This window comes from Penicillium diatomitis (assembly GCF_028827545.1).
Source record: "Penicillium diatomitis strain IBT 30728 chromosome Unknown utg000006l_segment0_segment0, whole genome shotgun sequence".
NCBI classification, from domain to species: Eukaryota; Fungi; Ascomycota; class Eurotiomycetes; order Eurotiales; family Aspergillaceae; genus Penicillium; species Penicillium diatomitis.
This window is the reverse complement of record NW_026623178.1, coordinates 452,752-465,816: the sequence shown is the minus strand read 5'-3', so window position 1 is coordinate 465,816 and position 13,065 is coordinate 452,752. Positions and strand designations below refer to the sequence as shown.

The following is a 13,065-nucleotide window of genomic DNA, read 5'->3' as shown; positions in this document are numbered from 1 at the left end:
GATTCTGTGACGGTTTTTCGGGGAATTGGAGCAAGCCAAACAATAATACCAAATGTTTGACAGGCCCTAATGCAAGCTGGCTTCAGGCGCGGCTAGCCCTCCAGACTGCGCTAATCGGGAATGCCCCGTGTCGCTTCACCGCCTTTGGGCGGTGGACCGTGGACACTGAAGAGGCATCTACCACGCGCATGTTCAAATGATCAACCAATGTACCAACGTAGGTTTCTAACAGTATCGAGTTCCCAAATCTGCGGATGCTTTGCGTGTCTATTGCTCTGCTGAATTTGCGAGCTTGATTTGCGCTTATAATGGGTCCAGATGAGGACTCGGATGTCGGTGATGAGTTCACCGAGCTCGATGCCGGTCATCGGGACGCTGTAGCCGTCTCCAAGTTCAACTTCTACGGAAATCGACTCCTCACGGCATCTGCGGATCATCGCATGAAAGTTTGGGACCTCAAGGATGGGCAGTGGCAATGTATCGACACCTGGCGTGCTCATGATGCAGAAATCCGTGATGTGAGTTCGACGAGACTCAACCCAAAAGACACGCAAGTCGCGGACTGAGATGGTTGCTAAAGATGAGACCAAAAGGCGACATGGAATGGACCCTTCACAGGTCAACATATTGCCAGCGTTGGGGAGGATATGCGACTGAAAATCTGGCAAGAAGATCCCAGTCAAGCTCCTGGGTCAGGTCGGCGGTTTCGGTCGATATTCCGCTTGACGGCACCAAACCGCCATCCCTTCGTCTCACTGGATTTTCGCAACATTGACCTTGAATCGTGGCTCGCTGTGATTACCCGTGATGGCTATCTGATGGTTTTTGAACCTGTCACTCCAGACAATCTGGCAGATTGGCAAGCGATCGATCAATTCCGCGTCTGCACGCAGCCTGAGCGTGGCGAGGAAACCAGCTTTAAAATTCAATTTCATCACGGCCCATCCGACATCACCCACACGGTCCTTCCAAAATCAGATCGCAAAAGCCTTTCCCTTGTGGTGGCAGCCATGAACACAGTCAAAATATACCGCACTGATGCCAATCGTCGCTTTTACCATGCGATTGAATTGACTGGACACAGCAGTCTTGTACGAGACGTGTCCTGGGCCCGTGGCTCCGTGCGTGGATATGACCTGATCGCGAGCGGCGGTCGTGATGGCTTGATTCGCATCTTCGAAGTCTACACCAAGAACGCCGCTCAAGCCCCCCAACCCACCAATTCCCGAAAGGCTGAACAGCGGGAGCAGCAGCCATCCACCACCCAGTCCACTAGCCAGTCCACTAGCCAGTCCACCAGCCAGTCTGGTATTGGAACTGCCTTGGCTAACCGCACGCCCAAATCCAACACCAGTCGACAAGCAACTGGCGACCCTCAATTCCGCCACTCTTTCAAAGAGGTGGCACGTCTTGATAGCAAGCATGTGGACGTATGGCAAGTAGAATTCTCCTTTGCCGGTAAGTAGCTCCACAGATAGTATCTGAAGTCCCTTGTGTTCGCGACTTGGCCCCTTGCTCACATCCTCTTCTAGGAGATTGCTTGATGTCTTGCGGGGACGATGGCACGACCCGATTCTGGAAAAAGGGCTTGACGGGGGAGTGGCTGGAGTTCGCTGAGACTGACATGACGGCCGAGTGAACTGCGACCACTGCAAAATCACGTGGGCGGCTCCCGTGTTCTGTTGTGTCTCTTGTTGGCGTTTTTGGTCTGTTTTCCTTTCTTTGTTCCCCCACCGGCTTTAGTTCATATTCCTTATTTTTGTTATTCCCAAGCCTCGAGTCGCGAGGACAGTGATACCCTTTTTTTATTATTTCCATTCGGAGCCGTCCAGATTCTCCACAGCTTTCCAGGATTAGTAGACGCCATCCAATTGTCGAATTTTCAACTTTGATGTCGAGACCATTCTATGCAGAGGGTCGGCCGAGGCTGTCGCCCGATCATTAATCGTAGCCTCAAGTAATTTGGCACAACGTGGACACCGCTGGCGCAATCTGACGCATCGAACCCCCAGGAACGGTAATACAAGGCAATTATGACGCCCCCGAAATTTCCTCAAAGGACCGAGAATCTCAGTCAACGCTGATCTCCGAGAGTTAAGACGTCTGATGAAATTGTATTGCGCCTGAAGGGGGAGGCGTGCGCGTGTACCAGAGCCCAGATCATGTGGGTGTCTGTTTTTGCCTCCATCGGCCTCTTTCAGTGCTGTCCAGTGTCCAGGTCTCCCGTTGAGGTACCAGGCTTGAAGGACCGACACGACGACTCTGTCACCTGCAGCCATTCGCCCCATTGTAAACTCTCACATGACCAGCTTGAACGTTCCCGAAGCCCAGCCACAGTCCCTGACGATAGTGAGCCACAACAAACGGTGAGGGCCTTGGTGGTCTGTAGTTACAGATTATCGAATGGAAACAAAACGAGTTGGTGGGCATGTCGACAACAAGATCTCCATGCGAGACCAAACTGGCAGACAGCCGGGTGATGACTACGTGGAACTTGTCATGTAGATTGGAGACGAGACGAGGTGACTGGTGTGCCCTCATTGCCTCGGAATATAGTAGAATACTGAAGCGCGACACTGTCTCCCACAACCTTTCGACTACACGGTATACACTACACAGACGTTGGCGTGTGTTTTATGCTGATTGAAAGTCACGGACACAGTGTAGATCGCGCGGGGAGTGTGGAGAGTGGAGACTACCGTGTACTGTACATCCAGCCACATCGTTGATCTCCACCGGTCTGGAGCCCTGTGCTGAGTGACTGCTGTGTAGTTGTGTACTATGATTGCGGGATAGACCGATAGACGAATTCAGTACGCACGAGCTCCAGACCCGCTTCGGCATCGAAGATGTTTGGCAAATGACTTTCCTTGACTCACTCTTATCCGTGTCACGATCTGAATCGAAAAGCGGCTGATTGACATTCACCATCTTTGTGCTCGATTGATTGCCGTACGGACCCTAACGGGTGGCCTTCGATTTAAATCATGACAACCACTTGGTCTGAGTCTTGCGTACAGGGGGTCCAGTTTCCACCTCGCCATGTCCTCGAACTGATCGAAGTTGATGACCCAACATGACAAGACGCATGCTGGGTTTTCGATGAGAATTACCACCTCCCCTTGCCTTCGCTTGAAGGGACTTCTCCGGCACCCTTCCCGATGACAAAGCATTGCGTCTTCACTTCACAGAACGCCCTTATTGGGAGACACGGAGAGAAAGGAAGAACGAGCGTGCGGAAGAAAGCGCCCAAGCCCAAACTGGACAGATTCGACGCCTAGCGAAAGGCAACCCTTGAGTATTTGGGCTTGAGGGCAAGACCCTGCATTGACTTGAAACCCTGATCTGTCGGTGAGTCAAGAAGATTGAAGACCAAGGAAGTTTGTCGAGCCATCACATGCCGTGCTGATATGCATTTCCTTATAAACACGACTGACTTCACGCCTATGGCTATCGGTGCACCGGAATATGCTGCAGAGCTTTGAGAGACCATCCTCACGCGCTGCTCTGGTGCACTCGGCTGGATGTACTGCCTGACTCGCTGACTCGCACCTCTTTTTCTCCAGTGGGACGCCCCCGCCGCCATTCGCATCAGTCGTCCGACCCCCGACGCCACACGAGCCCTCCGGCGACATGACAGCCTGAACTAATTAAGCACCAAAGTTCCGTCCGCTTTCCCGCCGATCCATCTTCTCTCATCCGTGGACGACAAGATGCACTTCCCCAACCCAAGACCCGACCGTATGTATTCCCTCTGCGTCTGGCTAAGCTTCATCGTTCGCACGGCGATGGATCTGAGCCAAGAAACTGCACGTTGATTCTGAGCAACCGAAAAGCTTTGTCGGCTTCCCCCTTTGCCTCTCTTTCAGATCGCTCCTCTATACGCCTTGCCATATCAGACATCGCGGCATTCTCTGTACCCTTATGACTATCAGCCTACCTGCTTGCATTTGGCCATGATGGAGTCCCCTCTGGCCCCTTCTACCCACTATGATATACTTCGCCTTGCTCCATTTCCCTACTTTCTTCCTCTGTATCTGTTTCTGGGTACATCCCGATTATTCCTTCTATCATTCTTCAACATCGACTCTCCAACTTTTCATCAGGTTCTCACTCTCACCCGTGATTAACTTCCATGATGGAGGTGCGACCGGATCTCAGCCTCGTCTTACGGGTGGTGCTCGATCCAAGCAGTCATGATGGGCTTTGAGAGACCCTTACAGGCACAGCAGACTTTCCAGCAGCGGAAAAGGTACCTCGCTGGATCCTCCTGTTGCAGACCAGCAGGCCCTCTCCCCCGACTCGTCGTCTTCTGGTGTCTTTTCTAAATCTATCTAACAGATGCCTCTGATCTCGCAACATGCTCTTCATGGCAGGCTGGAATGCCTGCCTTGGGCTGCCGCTGGCCATGTCACTGTTCTACTCCAACCCCATCCCCGTGACTTTGTGACCCGTGACCTGTGTGACCCAGGAACCTGACTCCTGCGCCCTCTCGAGGACGCCACTGCGCTGATTCGCCCACTCCACCGGAAAAGGCCTACCCGGCGCTAGTCCCAGTCCTGCCTGGCGTGACTCCCGAGAACAGCAGTTGCCAGTGGCCAGTTGCCATCTTCCCAACTCGCCAGTTGAAGGTCGAAGTCGTGGGTTTGAACCGTTTCCGACCGCCCTTTTAATTACCGATCACGGATGTCTCCCGTACTGTACACTTACAGCGTCAGACGGTCATATCGCGCCTGGCCGCCTGCCACTGCCACTGCAATTATGCAATAACGTCTGGTAACGTCAGCCCATGCCCCCCCTCCCGTACAACAGGTGTGATACATCATTGCATGGACCACCAGCCTCTCTCTCTCCCCCCCTCCCCTTTGGCCCTGGCGGTTCCCCATGGAAAGGCGGCAGATAATATGCTCCACGTTAAAATGCCAGTGAGACGACTGCGAGTCTGCCAGCCCGCCAGGCCCTGGCTTTGGTCAACCACTAACCCGTCCTGGATCAGTCTCCCCCTCCCAATCCAGTCCTCGTCCCAATGACCCTCGCGGTCCGGTTTATCTCTCCGGGCTGACGGCGCGACTATTCTCGTCCGCGCTATACCCCTTTCGCTCCATGCCTTTGGATTTTCGCTGCCTAAGGCCTTTCGTAGCCTCTCTCTCTCTCTCTCTCTCTCCTCCTCCTCCTCCTCCTCCTTCAACCTGTGCTCGATTCATCCTCTTTTCCCACTCCTTTTCTGACTGCGCGTCCCTTCTCTCCCTCCTTCTTGTCCGTAACTTGTTCCTGTCGTGGTCTGCCCAACCGTCCAGACTCTCGCCTCCATCTTCTCGCCTCTCGCCATCCTTTCCCCCTCTTTTCTCTCTCTCGCGACACCGTCGCCCTTCCCTCCCGCCGTCTCAACGATTCCTACGCGAAGACCGTCCAGCCGACTCATCGCCCCTAGCGCACACCTTTTTTCTACCGATCACTCTCGAAGCGCCCTATCAACCACTCTCGTGTCCTTTCTCCCTACCACGTCGACTCATTGCCTTGGGGACACTCAATCATACGGTAGCCGTCAGTCGCCGTGATTCTCGCCGCTTCCCGTCCCAGCAGAGCGTCCTTGACCCCGCGACAGCGCTGTGCCGACATCCTTGAGCTTCTCACGAATCCCATTCTCCAGATCTCATCAACACCGCATCGAGACGTGATTACTACTCAGTCCGCTCGTTTCGAGGTTCCTGTTACACGGTTTGTGGACTGCTCCTCTCGAGTGCAAGAGAAGACCTACACTAGCGGGCACATACTCCAATCTACTTCAGGGACCGAATTTCATCTCGCGGAGTGATTGAGGATATGCTCGTCGCACAGTGACGGGTCGGGCCACGCCATTTCACTACTACCACAGCCTACTTTGTCGTGATTTCGAGGGGGGTAAATCTGTCAGACTATGACAGATACCTCCTCCCTCGCCATCACGCACGCCACCACGGATTCACATCCGGGCTCCGTCTCTGCTCCTCTGGGGTCTCCGACCGCGAATGGGGCGGTCTCCGACTCACTTGCGCCCGATGAAGAGGAGCCATACACCATCAAATGCGTCTGCGATTTTGCCGAAGATGACGGGAGCACGGTCTATTGCGAAAGGTGCGAGACGTGGCAGCACATCATCTGCTACTACCCGGACAAGCGAGTCCCGGACGTGCACAACTGCGTGGATTGTGAGCCTCGTCCGTTAGATGTCCACAGCGCGACCGAACGTCAACGTCAGCAACGACTTCGAGAGCAGAACGAGGACGGGAATCGGAAAAAGCGCTCGGCTGCAAAGTCTCACAAGAAAAAGTTTCGAGATCGCGAACTCAACGGATACGGATCTCACGGGAATGAGTCTGCGCCTCGTGAGCACCCTCCAGCGAAAAAGACGAAAACCGGTCATCGATCCTCAGCATCTATCAGTACCCCTGCTACTGTTCCACCATTTCCCCTTGAGAGTCGAAAGCGCCGCTCATCTATCTCCACCGCACCAAGTCCTACCAAACTTTCTCTGCCCTCGATTCCCCTTTTCTCCAACGAATTTCTCCGACTCTACGACCACGATGATGAACGCGTGGACATGGACAGCAATCTCTTCGTCAATGTCAGTTTGCTGGACAGCACAGCCACGTGGGTGAAGGATCAGGAAGCTCTTTCAAGGGTCGCCAACGGACACTCTAGGAACATATTCAATCGCTCCGATGCTGCATTGGACAAGACTCGCTGGCCTGCACTGAAAACGGAGACGATCACAGACTCATCCATTGACTTCGGCGGGCGACACCCTACGTGGAAGATCGTTCGCACACAGGATGCAGTTCGAAAGGACCATATTGTGGGGGAGATCACCGGCAAAGTCGGCGGTCTTGATGACTATTGTCTCGATCCGAAGAACCGCTGGCCCGAGCTCCGCCACCCCGAGCCCTTCGTCTTCTTTAACCCCCAACTTCCTCTTTACATTGATAGTCGGCACGAAGGGAGCATCCTCCGATACACCCGCCGATCGTGCAGCCCAAACGTGACCATGAAGATCTTCATAACCAACGACGTCGAGTACCATTTCTGCTTTGTGGCGAAAGAGGACATACCGGCCAACTCCGAAATCACAGTCATGTGGTATCTGGACACTCGTCTCTCCGGGTCGACTAACGGCCTCGTGAGACAACAAGAAGACAGTACGACGGAAGTTGCTGCAATATGCATCAGCAATACGCTCGCCAATTTTGGAGGGTGTGCATGTGATCAGCCAAATTGCCTTCTGGCCAGTCTCGATCGAAGACGCAGCCCCAAGTGGCTTGACTCATCCAAGCAAGTGAACGGCAAGCGGAAAAAAACCAGGGCGAAACCACTCACGTCCCCACGCGACCCAGCCCGGGCTCCTGCCAGTCGTGCTGGAAGTGAGACCACAAAACACCCAGAAGACGACGATGGCGTGCTGGAGTCCCGATCCTCCACAGGCTCAGCACGTGGTCAACCTCACAGCAGGGATCTTAGTCCTGCCACGACTGGGCCCACAGAGCTTTCTACGCGCGAGAAACGTAAGATTGCTGACGCCGAGAAGCAATTCCAGCAGCTGGAGCAGCAAGATCACCGACCCGCTGCGCACAAGAAGAAGAAACGTGCTAGTGGTCCACGCGCAGTGTCCCCTGTCATGTCGACCCTTCCCCAGAGTGGAGCTACGGCAACCCACCGCGGCGGTACTGTGAAGCCGCTGCACCTCGATACAACCCGTTCACACTCACCAATGGCTGCGACGTCCCCTGGGCTCAGTGCTGGTGGCCGCAACAGAATGTCCCGCGGGACGTCCGTGTCTCATACGCCGTTGATACAATCCCCCCTGAGTCGCGTGGCCTACAGTGACACTGGTGTGCAGTGTGATCTCGTCGAAAGCGAGGACGAGGAAATGCACGATGCTTCCTGTCTTCCTGACTCCGCATTCGAGCCGAGGAGCGTACGAATCCTAGGGCGCTTTAAAGCCGAATGTATGGTGGCACAGGAGCTTGCACGACAAGAGTTGTCCTCGGCTGGCTCCGATTCTACCATATCATCTGGGAATCACTCTTCGCCTATGTTGTCGCCTCTCACCAAACATGAGAAGCACGATGCTGCGCTGTCTGATCATGGTCTCTCCACCTCTTCTGTTGTCTTCGAGGGCCAGAAATCAGACAAATTGCCAGGAGCGGCTTCTAGCTTTTCATCCCTTGTCGCCCCCACAGAAGCTTGGAAGCCTGTGATCCCTCCTCCTTGGCCATCTACTGCCGCACACAATACGCGCGTGTCCCGTCTTTTCGAAAAATCAGTGGGGCCCATGCCTCCCCCAACCTCGCGCAGCGTCCACGATGTTTCTACTCCGACCTCTACCTCCCATGCAAACATACCTTCCTTATCTGCTTCAAACGCAAATTCCCATTCAGCCACACCCTCGCTTGGTGCGACAGCTTCCAACCCCACTCCCACGCCCGCCAAGAAGAAACTCAGTCTCGGAGATTACTTGATCAGGAGGGGCACAATGACCACACCAACCTCTGAGAAGACACAGAGCCAGGCATTTGCTCATACCCAGCAGTCCCCCGTGTCTACATTGGCAGGTGATGCAGCTTCCACCGGCGAAAACCGATCTTTAATCAAACCAACACCCGATCTCACCTCTGAACCTCATGGGGCCCTTGATGTTGTCATGAAAGACGCACCAGAGTCAACCCAGCCACCTTTTTCTTCCATACCTTCATGACTTGTCTTCCAATGCGTCTCCATTTAATTGCCCATTCGAAAGTAATTAACTGTGGCTTCGGGTTGACAGATGGTTCGGTCGACAGTGTTGATCAGGGCCTTCTCCATGATTGGAGGATTGACGTTTCTCACGACTCAAAATTTTCTTCCACTGCGAATTGATTTTCGGTCCTCCAAAATGTGCGGTCCTACGGCGTTTTTTTTTTGTTCGGTTCAGCCTCTGGGTTTGGGTGAACTTATTGTTCGAATTGCGGTTTAATGGTTTTGGATGATTCCCTTGTAAGGCGTACATGGCGCGAGAACCCCCGATGGCCGGGTTTACGGAGATACCAAGTTTCGATATGGCCAGGCCGGGCTTTTGGGATGGATTATTCAATGATACTCCCTGTTTACTTATTCTTAAGGCACGCTTCTCTTTCTCTTCGCCTTTCTTGGGCATTCGAGTGGGAATTTTGGAAATTTCTGATGTGAGAGTACTATCTCGACTTGATTCGATTACTCGTGATACCACTGATGACAAGTCATATGTCAAAAATAAATCTACCTCCAAGTTACAAACTGCCGTCTACAAAATGTGCTTCATGCCGTGGTGCCCTGTTCACATGCGAAATCAGACATCTAAGATGAGCATGGTTAGTCGCTCATCATTTGGATCAATTATGAAGATCCACCGTGGGTGTCGTCTTATGAAGCTAACAGTGAATCGTCAAGCCTGTTGGGGATAGCGTGATGCGTATTCGTCAATGCTTTGCTCCCTACCTGAACCATTCTGCTCCATTGCAATTTGGTCGTAGATTGTGAGGCTTCATTGGCCAAATGTGCGTCGATTGTGTCATCTACATTCGGATCTCCTGTAAATGCGTGATTTGTAGGTGCTTATAGCTATTTCAGCGAGATGATTACTTCCCTTATCTGTCAATGACAGTGGATTTCAGTAGGTTACCATCTGAATTTTGAATACGAGGGTCTACTTGCTACGCTGTCTGCTCTGGAGATCGGAAAGAAGGATGCCCTCACGGTCATGTTATCTGAAGCAAACAAACGGCGGCATCAACACCAAGTCACGTGTATCACGAGCTCCAGGACCAACCTTTCTATTTAATCGACCGCACGCCGCAATTCCTGACATCCAACCAACCCTTTGTCGCATTTTGAAACTCAAAGTGCTTCAGTCAATCTTCAATACTACTACGATGAGCGCCTCGACTGCGCAGGATCCCCTGCTCTCGCTCCGCCGGGCTATCGCTGCCGGTACCCTGCCCACGCCCACCACATCCTCCGAGCTATCGGATCAACTTGCGACAGAGGATCTCGCGCAGGCCACGCACCTTTACTTTTCCCAACCATCTCCACACACGTTCTCCTTGGACACGCCAACCCGATTCGTCTCTAACGCGACCAACACCGCAGTTGATCTGCGAAGCATCCTTTTTGCGTGGCAGAAGAAAGATGTTGCGATTCCGGAATACATTGCTTCTGCGCAAGAGTTGAGCGAGGCGCTTAAAAAGAAAGGGCCCAAGGAGGATGGACAGTTGAGTGAGGTTCAAAATCTGGTCTTTGTTGAGCGTCTGGATCTCATCACCTGGCTGGAGGGGGCCTCGGATGAGAGCGAACACATCAAGCCGCTTGAGGGTGCGGCTGCTGCTGCAGAGGCCGCCGTCGCCGCCGGTCAGGCTCAGGCCGAGGCAGCTGCTGGTGTTGCATCTGGTGTCACTGGAGGAGTGCCCGTTATCTCCAGTGCAGGAGCTGCCGCCGCTGGTCAGGTTGGTCGCCCACAAAAGCAGATCAATCCTCGCCTGCAAGAGATCTATGCCGAGGAACGCAAGACGGGCGATCGCAACACCTTGCTTCGCGGGACCAAGCCCACGGTATGTCTGGAAATTAGCTACATTAGACCATGGACGGAAGAAAAGGCTAATGAAGCTCTACGTGCTAAACAGGACTTTACCCACGCCCGCAAGCTCGACGCCGTCTTCTTCGACCGCAGCCGTGACCGTCCCGGCCAGGCTGGGGCCAAACCTGGCGTCAAGTCCACCTCAATGGTTTCCGCACCATCTGCCGGTCTTCCATTGCCCTCGCGCAAGCCCAGCTCGCGTCCAGATCCGATCATCCTCCTCTCACCCTCAGCCTCATCTCTGATCCGGATGTCAAACATCAAGTCCTTCCTCCAGGACGGCATCTTTGTGCCCCCCGACCACCCCACACTCAGCATGTCGACCGAGGCCAATTTCATGGAACTGAAACGACCGCTTCGCCTCAAGAACGGGCCTTCAAACTCGGCTGTCGGGGCTGGGGGTTCTGCCGGTCTCAAGCCTACCAAGTTCATCCTCGTGGATGGCACGACCAACTTCAAGCCCGAATATTGGTCACGACTTGTGGCTGTCTTCACCACGGGACAGACCTGGCAGTTCAAGTCGTACAAGTGGTCGTCCCCACCCGAGCTGTTCAAACATGCCACGGGTATTTACGTGGGCTGGCGTGGGGACGATGTCCCAGCCACTGTCAAGGGCTGGGGTCGTGGGGTTGAGAGTTTCGCCTTGGAGCGATGGGACGAGAAGGGTGGGATTCACGGCGGCGGTCGCTGGCGTGATCGAGAAGTGGTCGAGGGTATTTGGACCGCGATTGAAGAAGGCATGAAGCTCCGAGGATGGGGTGCCAAGTAGAAAAGCGATCTTTCTTTCTTGGCTCTCTGGTTTCCTCCTCTTTCTTTCCTCTTCTCTTTTCTTCTTCATCAAGTGACGGCTTGATAGGACACGCTTCTTTCATGTATTTTTATTCCACATGCCGTCCCAAATTTATGATACCTCCGAGCGTCCTATCCTTTTTTTTTACATTTGAGCGCGGCATGATCTACCGGTAAATTTGCTTCAGTCCCACTTTCGCATCATGAAGTGAGATAGTACAATCGAGGCAATGCTTAGGGTGTGATTTGAAGATTGCTTGAACCTTTGCAGCCCTATTGAAGACCACCATGATTCGATGTAGATTCATCTTTGGGCCAGCACCAAATTACTCTGCCTGCTGTATTCATGGAAATGAGTTCCCTCGCATTGGAAATATGGCAGTAGTAACTTGGAAAGTACTCACTCAGTAAAATAAAGATAATAAAAAGAGCGCGGCAAAAAAATCACACAGAGCACTGAACGCGATTTGAACGCGCGACCTCGGGATTTGCAATCCCACGCGCTAACCACTGTGCCACCAGTGCTGGTGCTTGATGAGTAAGCTCCCGTTCTGCAATATATAGTACATATCAAACAAATTTCAAAGCAATCCTCGGACGGTCACCATCATGTAGAGAGAGACAGTCATTAAAAACGCAGCTTTCAACATGTGCAGCAAAAATATCATGTGGTCGTCGAAAGTATGCTCCACGTGGAGTCATACCTGCAATGAATGAGATTTTCCTTGCTTTGGCCTCTGAAGGGCGATATACTAGGATTATCAAATACTAAACATCCTACAAGGTTGGAAGGTAGGGCTGGGTCGCCAATTTGACACAGTCTGAAAGCCAATGTCTTGAACGATTTCCCTGTTTCAGTACATAGTTTGCCAGCTCTTCTCTAAAACCACATTGAAAGACACGGAGTTACACTGTTAGTGTGAAGCCCATCAGCTCGGCTACATGATGGCGTGAAAGTAAAGATCCAGACTATCACCAAGCCCATTTGTTCCGTAATCACATCCCATCTCTCCCAGGGAATCTCATGGATTCTAACTCTGTCTCTGTCATGTTTCAAGTTTTCTTCTCATGAATATCATGCGTCATGGGCTGCCTTTGACCAGGCTAGCTGCATGGCTTATCATCAGGCGCCCGGCCGTGATGCAAGACCGTTGTTAGGAACACCAGCGAATCAACTGACATTCAAAGCCACTGAGCCTGAGACGAGACCTCCAGGCCGAGGCTTTTCTTTTTGTTTGTTTGTTTGATGCTGTCATCTGCAGGAAGGCCTTTCTGTTCGTATGATAGCATAGGGGATATCGATTGGACTTGTGGGTGTGAGAGAGGTATCATACCTAACTTGTAGTTGTGATTGTAGTTATAGTTGTGATTGTAGTTATAGTTGTAGTTGTTAGATGCCAGTGGCAGTTTACTGTGTGAGCTGGTCAAGGTCGAGGAGGACCCAGGACTTAGAAGTTTGCTAGTACTCAGCCGTCATGCAGATAAGACGGTGCTTAGTGCGTAGTGGTTATTGATGTTGAGACTTTGGACAAGAACCTTATGTCCTGCACTTTCACAGTGATAGTGGCTACTAGGACGGTTGAGCCTAACTTCAGTAACTCATGGGAGGTGTCATATGGAGATCGTCATCTACTTTGAAACCGGGTATTTCT

The 13,065-nt window shown here is 52.7% G+C and overlaps 3 protein-coding genes across 3 annotated transcripts; all 3 read left to right on the top strand.

The window, feature by feature from the left end:
- Nucleotides 1-308: 308 nt before the first annotated feature.
- N7539_005821 (putative nuclear pore protein (SEH1)) lies at nucleotides 309-1,639 on the top strand (the record flags this gene model as incomplete). Its single annotated transcript, XM_056935423.1, has 3 exons — nucleotides 309-518; nucleotides 594-1,458; nucleotides 1,533-1,639. 3 exons carry the CDS (start codon nucleotides 309-311, stop codon nucleotides 1,637-1,639), a joined length of 1,182 nt encoding a protein of 393 aa, XP_056789295.1.
- Nucleotides 1,640-5,917: 4,278 nt separating this feature from the next.
- Nucleotides 5,918-8,731, top strand: N7539_005820 (putative PHD finger and SET domain protein; the record flags this gene model as incomplete). Its single annotated transcript, XM_056935422.1, has 1 exon — nucleotides 5,918-8,731. One exon carries the CDS (start codon nucleotides 5,918-5,920, stop codon nucleotides 8,729-8,731), a length of 2,814 nt encoding a protein of 937 aa, XP_056789294.1.
- Nucleotides 8,732-9,923: 1,192 nt separating this feature from the next.
- Nucleotides 9,924-11,393, top strand: N7539_005819 (RNA polymerase II accessory factor CDC73 family protein; the record flags this gene model as incomplete). Its single annotated transcript, XM_056935421.1, has 1 exon — nucleotides 9,924-11,393. One exon carries the CDS (start codon nucleotides 9,924-9,926, stop codon nucleotides 11,391-11,393), a length of 1,470 nt encoding a protein of 489 aa, XP_056789293.1.
- Between the last annotated feature and the right edge of the window lie 1,672 nt (nucleotides 11,394-13,065).